We start from the raw sequence: 17,308 nt of genomic DNA, 5'->3' as shown, positions 1-17,308 counted from the left end.
ACATTTATGTGATGATTCGGGTTCTTATGTTATCTGATTTTGACGGAAAAGGACCGGACTGATTTTGGCGATGATGAATTTTATAACAAGATTGTGAAGATGAAAGGGCGTAGATACAAAAAGGAAGTAAGAGGTTGGATAGATGGATTAAATACATGTTGAATAATGGCGGAAGAGAGCCTTTGAGATTAGCACATTTGCTTTTGGCTAATGCTGCATTTGTTTCAGTGTGCGGTGGTGGTGATGGAGTTGAGTTTGCTTTCACCGTCGATGAGTTTCTATAGAATGATCTGTCATATTATAGTTAATTTCGATTGAAATTTATTAGTTGTAGTGTTTCTCTTGGTTGTGACTGCAAATCCATTGAAGATGAATCTTTAAGCCCTAAATGTGGGATTTGATTAACAAGTTGATGTTTGTGGTGGTCGATGGTGGTTCACAATGGTGGTTAAGGGTTAAACTAATTGGGTCTTATGTGTTGACCAGACAACCACATCAACTTCAACTAATTATATGACATAGTTGACATGTTTCTTTAATTATATGGCATAGTTGACATGTTTTTTCAGGTTAGGAGACCAAATAAGCAAGTCGATATCCATTTGATTTGATGCACCTATAAAATCAAAAACGAAGTTTAAAGACTGATTTGACAAATTCCAAGAACATTGGGGTGCAATTTCATTTTCCTTTTTTAATATGGGTCAAAATGCAACTTTCCATAAATAAAGAGGACCTGATTGAAATTACCAAAATACCCCCGTTCTCCCCAAATAGGAATGCCCTCGTTCACGTCGTTAGGCTCATTCCCCAAACACGCTCCTTCACAACGTTCATCGGTGAGAAGAGCTGCGACCCTGCTTCGATATCCGCTCCAGACTTCCTATCACCGGCGCCGGCTACTGCTCCTTCATCTGGTAAGTCCGAATTTCTTTATCCGGTTACATGATGTTTGATTTCTAGAGCTCAATTCTTGTTCCTAATTTCTGGTTTGGAATCCCACTTTCTTTTTCTGGTTATGCACACCTCGTGATAAGCTGATATATATATATATATATATATATATATATATATATATATATATATATATATATATATATTGAATCGATAAAGCACTTAAATTTAAAGCACCTTGATTTTTTTTTTTGTGCAATCAATGAAGCTTAGAATCTGATTTTGTTGATATAGTTTGGTGATTATCTGGTTTCATGTCAACAGTACGCACTTATGTTTGGTGTTACAATCTGATTATGTTGATATAGTTTAGGCTGTTGTTTTAAAAACCACTTAATAAACCTCTTAATCATCCATATGTCTGACCCAGTAAGATAAAAGAATTGTGTGAATCTGTTTTTTTAATAAGATTTGAATCGGCCTATCTGGTTCAGTAAGTTAACTATGGAAAAAATATATATCCCTACAGTCCCAAAAGAAAAACCACTTAGTACCAAATAAAAGACTTATTTAAAAGTAACAAACAAATAAAACAAACCACTTCATAAGTTAACTATGGAAAAAATATAAATGACTGAATCTGATTACTGTAAGTTTTGCTAATTTTATAGCAAAGCAAAAGCAAATGGATGATGAGATTTCAAACTCACTCCGTCGCATGTCGACTCGAGCGCGTAAAGTCGCACCCAAAATGGCAGCTGCACTTGCCAGCACTGATAATCGAACACAGGTCCTTCCTTGGAATTTGATTTCTTCTTTTCTACCAAAAATTAAAATTTAATTAATATAATTGAAATGAGAGAATAAATTCTACTTACCATTACTATTACTATTACTATTAGGCAATTCTCGCACGTCTTGAAGCGCTTGAGAATGACAATCCAGGAGCCGAAATGGTAGAACCTAATGATGATGATGATGCATCCCTTGATGAAGATGATGATCAAGGTCATATTAGTTTTCATATTATTATTTTAATATTCTTTAATTATATGTTTTATCTTTAGTTCTTTACCATTTGTAGTGTTCCACAAAAAGCAATCGAAAGGTACCAAACGTAAAACTCGCCAGGCGAAAGCACTCGAGACTGCAAAGAAAGCCCCGAGAACATTCCTTGAGCTCTTGCATGATGTGAGTAGATTACATTACATTTCATTTCCTACCTCTTATTATTTTTGTTTGTTACAATTTATGCAGGATACAGACAGACAGGCTTTTTAGGGCTATTTTTATTATTATGTGGTTGAGGGACATGTGTTGTGTTTTGATAATAGGCAAACTTGGAATCCTTGGGTCCTCATGTGCCAACCTATTTAAGAGCAGCGGTTGGGCCGCCAAGCTCCGGCAGCCGCCGCCACTTTTGCACTGTTTGTGGGTTTTCAGCGAAGTATACATGCGTCAGATGTGGGATGCGTTTCTGTGCTGTTCGATGCCAGAATATTCACAATGATACACGTTGTCTCAAATTTGTTGCGTAGAATGAGAGAGTGAATGACCATTTTGCCCTTCTGATGCTGAAAGTATCACTATATGTATATGTATATGGGTATGGATATGGAATTATTTCCTGTAGATCTCTTTTTCATTCTTTATGAACTTGCCTATTGAGAGCTCGGTTTATCAATGGAGTTTGATATTTTATTTTGTTCGATGATGTTCCTTGAGGCATCATTTATTTTCCTTTGTCTGCTTGCATGTGGGGAAGATGGTGCTTTGTGTGTTTTGATTTCATTATATCTAAAGAAAGTAAGACTGATCATGTCAATGTGCGACAAAAAACACAGTTTTATATTGCAAAAAGGTGGGATACCTCCGTCTTTATCACTTGGAATTTGTCCCTAGTATATCTCCCTCTTTACACAGACTTATAGTACTACCCCTCATAGCTTTAATTATATGCATAGGTGAAACTTGAAACTCTAAACATATCAACTTATAAATACATAGGTGAAACTTGAAACCAATCACATAAATGCACATACTTATTTTGTTTTTTAGTGATATTAAAATCCGAACTAATCTCTCTCTCTCTCTCTCTCTCTCTCTCTCTCTCTCTCTCACACACACACACACACAAACACAACACAACATAACATGCACAAACATACAAATCCAACAACAAATCATCGATAGCATCTTCAACCATAATCCTCTCTTCTAACTTGTTTTTTGGGTGAAATCCAACAGCAAATCTAGATAACGATCATTAGATCTGGAAATTCTCTTCCTCCCTGATCGGATCCAAAAACATATCCTGGAATTATCTTCCTTCCTCTCTAACAAGAGGAAATGGGGTTACAAAGGTTAGAAGATCATGAGCTTCCCAACGAAACAAGCTTTCCAACTAGACCTATTACTACCTTTTCGGCGGAACTAGCCTTAGAAACCATGATATGGGCAGGGAAACAAGATTTCTAACGATACTTGTTAATACCTTTTGGACCGGTCGTTGTTAGAGACTAGGGCTGAGATCCAAAAGCTTTTTGGTGAGACCTTTTGGCCGGTTGTTGCTGAAGACTAGGGATGCAAATTTTGGGTGAGATCGAGGGTGGGATGTGTGCTGTGTGAAGGGAGAGGAAGAGAGTCACCGTCAACATACCAATGAGGTGGCACTTGTGAATAAGAATACCCCCCTCATACTCGTGAACGTATACGTGATTATTCTCATTTCTTTATGACGAATGGCATCAGAGCCACAATTTGCTCTATCGATTGAAGAGATGTCCTATAAATTCGAGTTGGAGAAATTTAATGCCTCGAACGATTTTACTTTATGGAAGGTGAAGATGATGGCTATGTGCGATAGCTTTAGAAGGAGAAACAAAATTCCCGAAAGACATGGTTGAGATGTTAAATAAAGACATTATAGCAAAATCACATAGTAGCTACTCTATTAAACTTGATTGATAAGGTGTTATGGGAGGTTAGCGATCAAATGATTGTTGTTGGACTTTGGGAGAAACTCTATGATGAGTATCAAAATAATTATATCATGATTCGATTATATCAGAAGCAACATTTGTATACCCTTTGAATGACATAAAGAGCCCATATCACCTCGATACTTTTAACCATATTATACTTGATCAACAAGTTGTTGACGTAAAAATTGAAGACGATGATCAAGCACTTATTCTGATACGTTCTCTATTGAATTCTTATGAGAATTTCGTTAATACCATGTTGTATAGTAGAATAAAGACTATTGTGAATGACATGAATGATTTTTTGTTGTTCAAGGAACTGAAGCGTCGAGTTTCTGGTAATGAACAAGGTTCTAGTTTAGGTTTATTTGTTGGAAGGGGTAGAACACAAAAATAGATGGTGGAAACAGGGGGAAATGACAATCCAAATCTAAAGTTTTGGCTAAGATTAAATGTTATAACTACAAGGAAAATACGCACTATAAAAGAGACTATTCATAACGAAAGAAGAGAAATTTCAAAATTGAAACAAGCAGTAAAAATAGTGTTTTCATGGTTTAAGAGCGTTAAGAAGAATAAGACATATGCGACGTTTTGGATATATGCACCACTTGTTTTGCAGATGCTTGGATCTTGGACTCAGACGCATCTCATTATATGAGCTATAATCATGATCAGTGGTGCAAAAGCCATTAGGCGTTCCTAGGGTGGTCAACTAGTGAGTAACAAGAACTCGACCTACGCAGTGAGTACTCAGGAGTACCCGGATCGGGTAAATTATAAAGAAATGAATTTTGAAAAAATTATACATAACAAATATCATAAGTTTATTAAAATTTATAACAAAACAAGAAAATGTTTTAATAAATAACGAAATATATGACAAATGCTAAAATACTTACTTAACAATTATTGTTGTTTATTTTAAAAAAAGTAAAAAATCCTGAGTTTGGCCAATTTGAACGATTTTTCCGAGTTTGACCGAGTTTTTCTGAGTTGGACCAAGTTTTTCCATGTCGGCCGAGTAGACCGAGGTGGACCGATTTTTTCTGAGTTAGACCGAGTTGGACCCAAGTTTGACAGATTCTAACTTTTTTGACTGATTCTTAGAAAAGTGCCTCAGCGCATGGCCGATTCCGAGTACCTACATGATTTTTACAACATTGGTCATGATTTGGTTCGAATCATTTACATAATGAAATGTCACAATGAAGATGGGTGAGGAGGGGATTCAGTGTATCATGGGCGGTGACATGGTGTATATCAAAATGCATGATGATATGTTAAAAAAACTTGATTAATGGTATGTTCTTGATATTTGGAAGAACTTAATTTCTCTTGGAACTTTAGCCAAACATGGGTTGAAGTATTTTAGTGAATAAGACTAGATAAAATTCTGCAAATTTGCTCTTATTGTTATGAAAGGAAATTTGCAAAATGGAATTTATTTCTTGAAAGGACGTATTATTAGAGAAATGGTGGTTGTATCACAATCCTTCGAATAACTTTATGACAAGACGTAGTTATAGTATTAAAGATTGGGGTACATGAGTGAGAAAGGAATGTCAATATTGAGTAAATAGAGGCTGTTTGGTGGAGGGGTAACGAAAAAAATCAAATTCTATGAAGTGTGCGTCAAAGGAAAGCAACGTAGGGTGAAGTTCAGTTTGGTCAATACATAAGTAAGGAAATCATTGAAGGATAGCCGAAAATCACAAGCTCTCTCTGCTTGCATCCTCTTGTTTAGTTTAGGTGTGATCTACTAGAGGTGTGACACTTATGACGCTTGCTCTCAAGGTTCAAGAAGACTTGGATTTTCATTGTTATTACTACATAACAATTAAAGGTATGTTTATTAACCCTAGTCATGATTTTCGAAAATAATATAGATCTCCTAGGGTTTTCCATTTGATGTTCAACAATTGTATGTTCAATTCGAGAAAGCATAGATCCAAGATTTAGGGTTGCATGCACAAATATGTTTTTGTTTGTTATGCTCAAAACCCATCAGTGGTATCAGATCCTTGGTTTGTTTTCTATTAAATTTGATTGCAATTGTTTGAATTTGATCAGTTAGGGTTTATGACAATTAAACCCTTTTGGACTTAAGGTTTTTCAAAATTAGTGTTTTCTAAACCTTGGTTTCGAAAATTTGGAAAGGGTTTCAACCCTTTCCCTTGCCTACAAGTTTTGAATTTAGGGTTTCCTTAACCCTCCATATTTTCGAAATATGGAAAGGATTGAAATCCTTGCCTTCCTCCCAAAGATTTTCCATTTTCGAAAATTAGGGTTTTGGTAGGGTTTCTTGTTTTTGGTAATTATCTCCTTATTTGACTAACTAGATAATTATCAAATTTGATTTATCCCTCCCATGATTTCCGACAATTAGGGGTAGTGGATTAGGTTAAATTATATTGATTAATTTAATTCTCTAATGCTCATTTGATTTAATAAATTAATTAAAAGTTTAATTAAGATAATTATTAAATCATGTGGTTTAATTTTAACTAAATCATGTGGTTAAATTATCTGGATTAATTTAATTCTCTAATGCTCATTAGGGCTTAGGGTCTTTCCCAGAGTGTTCCACCATCGAATAGCGCCACCTCTGAACTGACGCATTGCAAATATGGTTTGTAGCTTGCCTTTTCAACCACATGTCATGAAGGCTAATTCCATCTTCGAGATCCAATCCATTACTCCGATGGGATCTTCCTTTACAGTGAAAGTTGACTGCTTGCAATTCATAAAGTCTTTGTACTTGCATCCATTTCTCTCGACTCCATCCTCTTGGTTATTCCTCCTAACTACAAGCAGTTCAGTTTGACCATTAGATCTACTGTAATTTCCTTCCACTGACTGACCATCAGTTAGTTCAGGTTGTTCAACAGGAATTAAAGGTTCACTCATGTTGTTCAGCAATAGTTGTCTCATTTCTTCCCTTTGTTCAATCACCATAGCCTGAATCATGGCTTATACTCCAGCCATTTTGATTGGTTATGGTGCAGCTTCTACTATATGCACTTGCTCCATCACTTGGGGTTGAGGTTTCTGATTCCTATTTGCATTTCCAGTACTACTTTGGGTTCTTGCCATTATGATCTATACATCAAATTAGGCGAATTTAGATCTTTATTCACGATAGATATTTAAATTCTCCTTATCACTCCGAAACGTTACATGTCAGTTCTAATATCATAGTCATACACTTAGAATCCTGAACATATAACGTTTCTAGATCCGGTCGGCAACAAACCATAGATCGGAACAAATAATGGCATATATGGTAAACATATAGCATTTAGCACATAAAATCATTTTAGGCATCTTTTCTAAAATATACTAGTGCTTGTGTCTAAAATATGGTAGATACTCATCTCACGATCATCACTTAGCATTCTAAGTTTAAGTCTAGAAATCCTACAAATTCCTAGTTCGCTTAAACTAATGCTCTGATACCAACTGTGACATCCCCATTTTCACAGCCTAACAAAAGACCGATTTTGTTTATGTTTTTATTCAAAAATCAGAGTAATCTTTGAATTAAAAGTAATGCAAAATTTGTTCCCAAAACAAAATATGATTAAGAAAAATTTATCAAAGCATTTCTTAAAGAAATGTATTTTTCATTTCATTATAAAACTCGGGATGTCCACATCGATACATACCAAAAACATAAACAGAACAATATAGGCCTTACAACATTTATTTACATGTACTGACCTACAATCCAAAATCCATCGTCACCATTCAACTATGCTCTTGTTCCACTACCTGTAATACATAAAGTTGAGTGGGTCAGGCTTGGGAGCCTGATGAGCATATAGGATTTTCAACACACAATAACAAATTAATTAATTTCATCAACCAATAATAAATTTATTAATTTCATCAACCAATAATATCCCTGATTACCCGTTCCCTTTATCCTCACTTTACATCCCTAAACACATATCATAAGGGACTTAGCCTAAGGATCATCATCGGGATGGACAATACTGCTAGGGGGATTCCTCAGCCATATATGTCCATAAGGTAACCATGAGGGGGATGGAGTATACTGGTGAACACATCGTTCACAAACACATACATGTTGTGTGTCTGCTAGCGTTCCACTGGACTGTCTAGAAAGGTTTGTGGTCGTCATCTATACTCCACTAGATGACTGGAATAACAGCAACATCGAGGCCTCTCATCATTTTATCACACATTAACTATTTCATCCACCCATGTTTTATCCAACATATTTGTGGATAAAAATACATATATAGTTAAAAACCTGTATAAAACATTCATTCAACATCCATCTCAAATAAACAAATAATATATATACATATAACATGTATTTTATAGAAAATACTTCATATATATGTGTAAGATGAAAGTGACTACACTCACTTGATTGGTCGGTGATTGGACAACACTTCGTCCCTTAAAACAATCTTTTTCGATGAAACCAGGAGGTTTGCTTAAAAACCGGGCTTTACGTGGGTAGAGTTTCAACTAGAAAAACTCTTTTTCTTGGAGACTTCAGGCTCTCTGGGGCTTTCTTGTGGTGCTAGGAAGGTACCCTAGGCTTGGGGTGGGGGTTGGGGGGGGGGGGGTTATTGTTGTTTAAGAGAGAGTATAGGGTGAAAAAGTATAAATTTTGTAAAACTTTTTGAGGCAGCCTTGTACCCCTTTTATAGGTGGCCGAAGCCCCTCATTACGCTGGGCGTAACTTTTTGGTACGCGGGGCGTAATCTTCTATGAAACTTTACGCTGGGAGTAGGAGCGAATTACTTCAAACGTGTCAAGAAAACGAAGGGTGTGTCGTGGGCAATGCTGGACCGAGCAAATATAAGTACGCTGGGCGTACAGACCTTGTACGCCGGGCGTACATCAGTATGCTTAGCATACCCCTTAGTATGTTGGGCGTGCTTCCAGCCTCGAAGTTTGTGCCTCGAACTTCAAAATTCATAACTTTCGCATACGAGCTCCGTTTTCTACAATCTTTATATGCACGCGTAGGTAAGACCATGCTATACAACTTTCATTTGGACTCTGTTGGCTAATTTCGACTTCATTTTTAAAGTTATATTTTAACAGTCCGGGACAGAAAAAGTCTGTTAAAAATTCATAACTTCTTCATCTGACGTCCGTTTTTGTCTGTCTTTTTACCGTTAAACTATTATCGATAATATCTTCGATTCTTATTTAGGTTGTGTCGCCTAAAAATCGCTCGATTTATAATTCGAGTTTCAGGCTGCATACTGCTATATCAAATCTTTAGAAAATTCATAACTTCCTCATACGAAGTCATATTTGGACATTTTTTTGCACGCTCTTGGTTTAACGTACACTACGACTTTTATTTAGATCGCTAAGACTAAAAAACAATTTATCATAAACTTACTTTTTACGTCACACAGAGTCGTGCCGGTTTTGTCGCGAAACTTCGACAGGTCATAACTTCTTCGTTATAACTCGAATTTCGGTTTTCTTTATATTTCCGAAATCTTTGTTTCAAGCACTACAACTTTCTTTATAGATACAGAGTTTATCTAACATTTATTTTCAACTCTTATTTTTATCCTTAATTTATTATAGTATAAAACACATAAATTCACATAATTCATTCTTATTATTTCAAAACGAGTTACAAAGGTTGACTTAGACTATTACATTATTATTAATGCGTAGCCTAGAAACACGGGCACACGCTAGGCCTCTTTTGTGCTTATTGGAGAGTTTGTGATGTTTGGAGAGATTACTGAAGATCAACATTGTTTTTATGCTTGAAGGAGTCATTTCTAGCTCAAGATTCTACCTTCTGGTCACTATTCTATCATTATAAGATCTAAAGTTCATTACTTTATTCACTCTTATGCTTGGACTTAGACTTTGGGGGAGATTTTGATCTCTTTTAGCCTTTTTTGTGTAGTTCTTGGAGTTTGGAGAACTCCGAAACCATTGATTTGTGTATGAGTGAATTATGGAGTTATTAAGGACCTTTTAGAGTGAATAAGTGAGCTTCTTGGATTCCATACAAAGGATTCGAGACATTTTTGGGACAATATAAGATTGGGTTATAAATCTGATAAAATTGAAAATTTTATCCATAAGTCCCTTGAGAGATTCAGATCTAAAGATCTAATCCTTAAATTGAATAGATTAAGTGCTTAATGAGAAATGGATTCTACCAGGGGAATCACGACACGGCCAAGGCTAAGCCACGACGCAAGTGTCATTTGGGTCAATGTATGTTTTGTCATTTTATGATCGCGACGCGACCAAGGTAGTAATCCCGATGCGGGGGCCTTTGACCGGTTTGACTTTTGGTCAATTTGAGGATTTTGAGTTATAGACTGATGTTTAACCTATGTTTGTTGTTAGGCGGTTCGTGAGACGGTTTCCTGTGAAGTTTGGATTTGTATCTATGTTTTCTACAATATTTGATTCATGTGAGTTTTTTTGTTAATGTATTACTTTTGATATAGTTGCTATGATATGATGGTATGCATAATTAGACTTGTAGGATATTACTTATTTGCTTGTATGTTATGTTGGTTGAAATAGACATATCGGTTGAAACAGATATATTTGTTGAAATAGACTTGTTGGTTGAAACAGACCTATCGGTTGAAAAAGACTTGTCGGTTGAAATAGAGCTATTGGTTGAAGTAGACATGTTGGGTTGAAACAGACTTGTTACTATTAGTTATGTGTTTTATGTGATATTTTTGGGAATTCATTAAGCTTTGCTTTATAGTTGTGGATCAAATGTGGAATGCATGACTGTTTACACACAAAGCAACAACTTTATGTTTTGATACTTCCACAATGATTTTATTTATACTCACATCATGGATTTTGGAATGTGATTTTATGAACGAATGAGTTTTATCTTGATCATCATTTTAAATTGGTTATTCATCTTATTTAAAAATGAAAAAAAAAAATATTATGAAAATTTAGACATTAAAGTTAGCAGGATGTGATGTTGCGAAAATTGTGATGGGTAAGCTTGGGCAATGGTGAGATCTTGATATTTCAACTTTGCGTTCGGTATGTGACCTTGAGGGGTTGTTGGATTTGGCTTCGTTGTTTTCGGCTCAAAAGGGTGTTTTGGATGTGATCATTTCTTCGGCGTGGTGTCCTTGAGACTTCAGGAAGAAATGTGCATTTGATAGTATATAGAAACATAAATATCATATATAAAATGTAATTTTTGGTTTCAAAACCCTGTTTTAATTGTATATTTCGATGTAATTATTCCTTTTTTCCCACTTACAAATGACTAATGTCTTTTATATAATACCAAACACTACGAAATATTTAACACTAATTAACACTAATGTATCCGATTATCTTGATTCATAGTTAATTCTCTTATCAAAGATAGAGACAAAATCGTCACGAAATCTACGTAAAAGATTATTTTAGTCTCGAATGTGCCTGCTAAAATGGTACACAAAATAGTCATGGTTTTTGTACATGAAGTTAGCGCCAAGTGTGCAAGTGTATTCATGAGTAAAGACCATGTGATTACGTTGATGGTGTGTGTCTATACTAATCAAATGCCACCCATGTCCTAAAACATTTGCATGGCTGACACGTGCCCACCGCACAATCTCCGCATCCCTTCTACTTAAACTACTCTCGTATTCTAACTCAAACCACTGAAACAAAGCTCAACAATGGGAAAAGGTTCATCGAAAGTATGGGTGTTTTTACTGCTAGCGGTTGTTGTGTCAAATGCACTGGTGATCGGAGTTTATGGACAAGGTAAAAGTCGGTGGGAGGGTGACGCGGGGGAGGAGACAAGAAGGGGGAGGAGAGAGGTGCCACCGGAATCTCAACGTGGTCGTGGTGGTGGTGGGAGTAGGGAGATGCCGCCGGAGGAAGAAGCTGGTCGTGGTGGTGCTGGTGGCGGAGGAGGTAGTAGGAGGGGACGAATGGACTCGAGGAGGTTTATACTGCAGGACGCAAAGCGAGTGGTGGCAACGGACGCCGGTGGAATGAGAGTGGTGAAGGGTGTCGGTGGAAAACTCACAGAAAGTCCGATGCATATTGGGTTCATAACAATGGAACCAAACAGCATGTTCATCCCACAGTATCTTGATTCCAGCCTGATCATCTTCGTCGAATTAGGTTCATATGATTAACCTCCATTACAAACCCAACTCGGTACTCGTTAATTTCCCCGTTCTGATATACACAAAAACGATGTTTAATTTGCAGGCGAGGCCAGAATCGGGTCGATCTATCAAGACGATTTCGTTGAAAAAGATCTGAAATCTGGAGATTTGTACAGAATCCAAGCTGGTTCAGCATTCTATATCGTAAATAATGCAGAGGGTCAGCGGCTCCATATCATCACTAGCATCGACACCTCCGAGAGCTCCGATTGGAGTGCTTTTCAGGTACCCAAATTTGAGTGAATTTCAGATTTCGATCTATTGTATCATATCTGTCATAATCGCTGTATTATTTTGCAGTCGTTTTACATCGGAGGAGGAGCAAATCCATCTTCGGTGCTCGCCGGATTCGATATCCAAACTCTATCGACAGCACTTAATGTGAGTATCCATCAGATTGCTTTGTGTAATACTTGGAATAAGCTAACTTTACGATCGTTCTTGACTTCTTGTTTGATAGGTTTCGTTTAATACAGTCGATGAGTTGCTTTCAAGTCGACAAAAAGGAGCGATTGTGTACTTGAAACCCGACAGCGAGTCTGAAAAGGAACCAAGCATATGGAAGAGATTCTTGGATCAAGGAAACCGCGAGAAGCAAACACAGATGAAGAGAATCGTTCAAGTACGAGTGAAAAACGACGAGGGAGAGAAGACGACATGGTCGTTGACGGAGTTTGTAAATTCCATGTTCGGAGTAAACAAGAAGAAAGGTGACAGCAAGTCGTTGGATTCATACAATATCTATGATCGGAAACCTGATTTCAAAAACGACTACGGATGGAGCATTGAGGTCAACGAAAACGACTATGAACCACTTAAGAAATCCGACTTCGGAGTCTATCTTGTCAATCTCACTGCGGTATATATAAACTAACATCTCACCTCTCGTTTTCGTTTCTAAAATTCGAACCAACGTAAAATATGATTATATGAATTCAATCCGCAGGGATCGATGATGGCACCTCATATTAATCCAACAGCAATAGAGTACGGGGTAGTGTTGAGTGGAACTGGAAACATTCAGGTGGTGTTTCCAAACGGGACATTAGCAATGAATGCTGAAGTGAACGAAGGTGATGTGTTTTGGATTCCACGATACTTTCCTTTTTGCCAGGTAGCTTCACGATCGAACCCGTTTGTGTTCTTTGGATTTTCAACTTCGGCAAGAAACAACAGGCCACAGTTCTTGGTGGGTCAAGGTTCTCTTTTGCAAACCATGATGGGTCCGGAGTTTGCAACTGCTTTTGGGATGAGCGAAGAGAGGCTAAAGGAGATTTCTGATGCTCAGAAGGAAACTACCATCTTGCCGGCGGCTTCTGCGTCCCCAGGTGGTGGAGACGAGGAGATTCCGGAGGGCGAGGGTGGTGGTGGCGGGTCGCAGGAGGAGGAGGGTGGTGGTCGTTCGACTGAATCGGTGGTGGAGAAGATGGGATCGAAGATAAGGATGAAGAAGAACAGCTTTGCTTATAATATGGCAATGGAGTTAGAGTAGTAGTGTTTGTAGGTAATGTGTGTGAGGTTCGATCGATGAGGCCGTTTTTGTATGTGTTTTCTTGTATGTGTGACTTTTCCTAGGGTTTTCTTTTTGGGTATTTCTTCCTCTCCAACCTCTAATAATGGTGGTTCATAAGTAATCGGTGTTTGTTGCATATATACGATCTTTTGACGTATAACAATCATCGTGTACATGTAAGTACTTAAATATATAGTTTCCGGCAACAGGATCCACGAATCGTTACATCATATGCTCTAGTAAATTCACGATCTTTCATTTTCTCTTATCTTTGCTGGTTCTACAAGATCACAAATCGACTCCTTGTGCATAAATGCCCTAATACTTAATGTTTTGATGGGATGTTATTTTTGATTTATGATTTTTGAGTTTCGTGGTGGGAGGGGGTATTGGGTGTGCAGCCGCTAAAAGGGCAGATAACCCTACGACTTAAGCTCTTTCCTATGTCTGTCTCCTTTGCTCTCATTATTCCCCCCATTACCGACGATCGACCACCACTGGACCTCCATTACCGGCGAAAACCACTCCGGCGACAGAAGCAGCGACGAATCGTGAAATTTGATGAATTAAGGTCGAAATCATCCTTTATTTTGTTTTCTTTTTCAGTTTTCGTGTGTTTTTTTTCTTTTATTGATTTGAAGCTTTAATATAAGGATTCTTGTCGGAAAAATCTAGTTTCTGTTGGAATTGTTGTCGGATTGTGGAACTCTTTGCCGAAAAATTTCGAAATTACTCCGCTACAAGTTCATTTTCATCTTTTTATCTCTCATTTTGATGTGGAATGTATTTGTATGTGTATGTGTATTTTTATCTCTCATTTTGGATGTGGAATGTATTTGTATGTGTATGATGCATGCATCTGTTTTTTCATGTCTATATATATTTTGAAAATTTCGAAATTACTCCACTACAAGTTCATTTTCATCTTTTTATCTCTCATTTTGGATGTGGAATGTATTTGTATGTGGATGATGCATGCATGTGTTTTTTCATGTTTATATATATATATATATATATATATATATATATATATATATATATATATATATATATATATATTGTATGTGTATGTGTATGACTATTAAAATTATATATTTAATTTGTACGTATAAAAAAATGAAAAAAATTAGGTTACTATAATGAAAAAAGAAAAAGTATCATGTTATAACGAATATATAATATGTGTAGGAAGCATTTTATGTGTATTTGTACGTATAAATATGTGTATTTATGTATATAATGTATGGAAAAATAAATAAAAATGATGTTATAATGAATATGTAATATGTGTAGGATGTATGTTTATATGTACTTGTTTGTATTGTAATGTGTATAATATATGATGCAATAATGAATATGCAATATTGTAGGAATCATGTTTAAATCTATTTATATAGAAAGTATAATGTTATATTGGAAAAAATGAAAAAAAATAAAAAGTTTGTATATTTGTATGCAATTTGAGAAATATAATGCTATAATTGAAAAAAAATAAAAAAAGAAGCTTGTACATGTATTTATATGCAACTTGGAAATTTCAATGCTATAATTGAAAAAAAAAAGGTTTGTGTATGAACTAATATTTTGGATTAATATTACTACAAAATTAAGTAATCTAGTAGTTTTTATGCATGCTATAGCAGTTTTTATAATTTTAAAACATTAAAAAAAAAGAAAATGTTTTAGCGGCGACATCTTTAACGGCGACACCGATGTATTAATGATGATAGAGCATTAGCGGCGACATGTAGTATTAGCGGTGACAAATTGGACATTTACGACGAGGCAACAACGGCTACCCTTTTGCGGCGACATGTCACCACAAATAGCTTTAGCGGCGACAACCATACTCTTTATCGGCGATCTATGTCACCGCTAATATTCACATTTCTTATATTGTTTGCAAGGATATGCAATTACATATCTTTATTTTTTTTCATAGAAGCGTTAAAGTTTTAAAAAATAGCGATTATAAATACTAGTATTGCATACCCTTGAATAAAATACTTTCATACCCAACAAAAGAAATTTAATGATCTCCAGGCTTCTAAAAATGTTATAAATAAATATACCAATATTAATGAAAGATTAGTTTATGTATACATATCCCAAATCAGATTTTATTTTTTTCATACACAACAAAAGAAATTTCATGATCTTCGGGCTCCTAAAAATGTTATAAATAAATATACCAAGATTAATGACAATATTAGTTTATGTATATACATATACCAAATCATAAAAATAAAAAAGGAAAAATGACACCTATAGTACACGAATTTTCTAGGGTTTATCCATTCAACCCTTTATGTTATTTTTTTGTCTTTTAAAGAAACAATATTGATTTTGTCGGGTCCAATATATCATTTTTTGAGAAAACCAAGGGTAATCTCGTTACTCCTTATGTCAGCTCATTAATTTTTATATTGAAACATCCTAAAAATATGGTCCAAAAATTTAATTTTTGATTTATTAAATAAACCATAAATACCATTATATAAACATCATAAAACATTTGTCATCCAAAAATCACATCAAATGTCAAAATATCAAAATATCATCTCAAATATCAGAGTAAAATATATCAGGCTATAAAACTGTGGTGTGTGTCATGCAATCATCCTGAGCCCTTCCCTTTGCTAGCAGAAGTACCTTAAACCAAAACTGAAAATGTAAGCACGAACCTTAGTGAGCTCCCCCAAACTACCACATACTATACACATAACATAAAACGTATAACATAACTTTGGGACTACTCCCAGCTGCATCGGGACGACCCGACATAGGACTCATGTCTGGCATCGGGCTCACCTCGACATCAGACCACGTCTGGCATCAGGCTTGACCCGTCATCGGGCTTACCACGGCATACACACTGCATAACATATATCATAAACACATAAGATAAACACATAACATACATCAGGCTTGCCCCGACGTCGGACCGAAGCCCGGAACACATAACACATAACATAATAACTAACATACATCGGGCTTACCCCGGTATCGGACCTTGGCCCGGAACACATAACACATAACATGCATGAATCACAAAGACATCAAGCATACATAACTACTTCTCGGGACTGTCCCGAAATCAAACTGAAGTCCGAAACACATACTCTACGTAGGGCTAGCCCCAACATCGGATCGAGGTCCGGGACATACTAACATATAAAAACGGGATGACATTGGTGCCTTCGACCCGTTCCTATTGAAGGAAGATTCACCTCTTAAACTGGATGTTGATCTCGTGCGTGAGGAATCTCTGCTGGCTGCTCCCACGACTCCCTGACTAACTCAGAAATTGTAGCTAAATGGATGAAGCTTCTGGATCTACTGCTTCTCTCTTGAGTCCTCTACCTTCCTCTTCTTTCACAAGCTTCAAAAGACACAAAGAACACTCAAAATGGCTCTCACACTCAAGGAACACTCTAAGGTTTCGTGGATGAGGGTTTGGGACAAGGAGGCTGTAAATGAGGCCAAGGGGTGGGGATTATGATGCTTAAATAGGGTGCAAAACCCCAAAATTACGGTTTCACCTTGGCCAGGCTACTCACCGGGTCAATAACTTAAACCCTGCGCATAGACTGCCCTCTACTCGACGAGTTAGGGCCACCAACTCATCGAGTCCTTCTCTAAAAAATAGATAAATAATTAAATTAAATACGTACTAGGGAACCAGGCGTTACAATTTTCCCCCACTTGTCTTATACTTCGTCCTCGAAGTCTACTGC

General features: G+C 36.4%; 2 protein-coding genes across 2 annotated transcripts; both read left to right on the top strand.

The window, feature by feature from the left end:
- Positions 1–764: 764 nt before the first annotated feature.
- SEF (HIT-type Zinc finger family protein) lies at positions 765–2,599 on the top strand. The gene is made up of 5 exons (XM_078959046.1): positions 765–917; positions 1,566–1,684; positions 1,797–1,902; positions 1,979–2,085; positions 2,229–2,599. Exons 2-5 carry the CDS (start codon positions 1,580–1,582, stop codon positions 2,430–2,432), a joined length of 522 nt encoding a protein of 173 aa, XP_078815172.1. The 5' UTR covers positions 765–917; positions 1,566–1,579; the 3' UTR covers positions 2,433–2,599.
- An 8,833-nt stretch (positions 2,600–11,432) lies between these two features.
- On the top strand, positions 11,433–13,784 carry LOC145001739 (RmlC-like cupins superfamily protein). The gene is made up of 5 exons (XM_078961089.1): positions 11,433–12,011; positions 12,102–12,283; positions 12,359–12,439; positions 12,519–12,917; positions 13,005–13,784. The coding sequence occupies exons 1-5, from the start codon at positions 11,558–11,560 to the stop codon at positions 13,548–13,550; spliced, it is 1,662 nt and encodes a 553-aa protein (XP_078817215.1). The 5' UTR covers positions 11,433–11,557; the 3' UTR covers positions 13,551–13,784.
- Positions 13,785–17,308: the final 3,524 nt, after the last annotated feature.

This window comes from Lactuca saligna, chromosome 6, assembly GCF_052625555.1.
Source record: "Lactuca saligna cultivar CGN05327 chromosome 6, ASM5262555v1, whole genome shotgun sequence".
In the NCBI taxonomy this organism is placed as follows: Eukaryota; Viridiplantae; Streptophyta; class Magnoliopsida; order Asterales; family Asteraceae; genus Lactuca; species Lactuca saligna.
The sequence above is the reverse complement of the archived record's forward strand: the minus strand, read 5'-3'. Positions and strand labels throughout refer to the sequence as shown.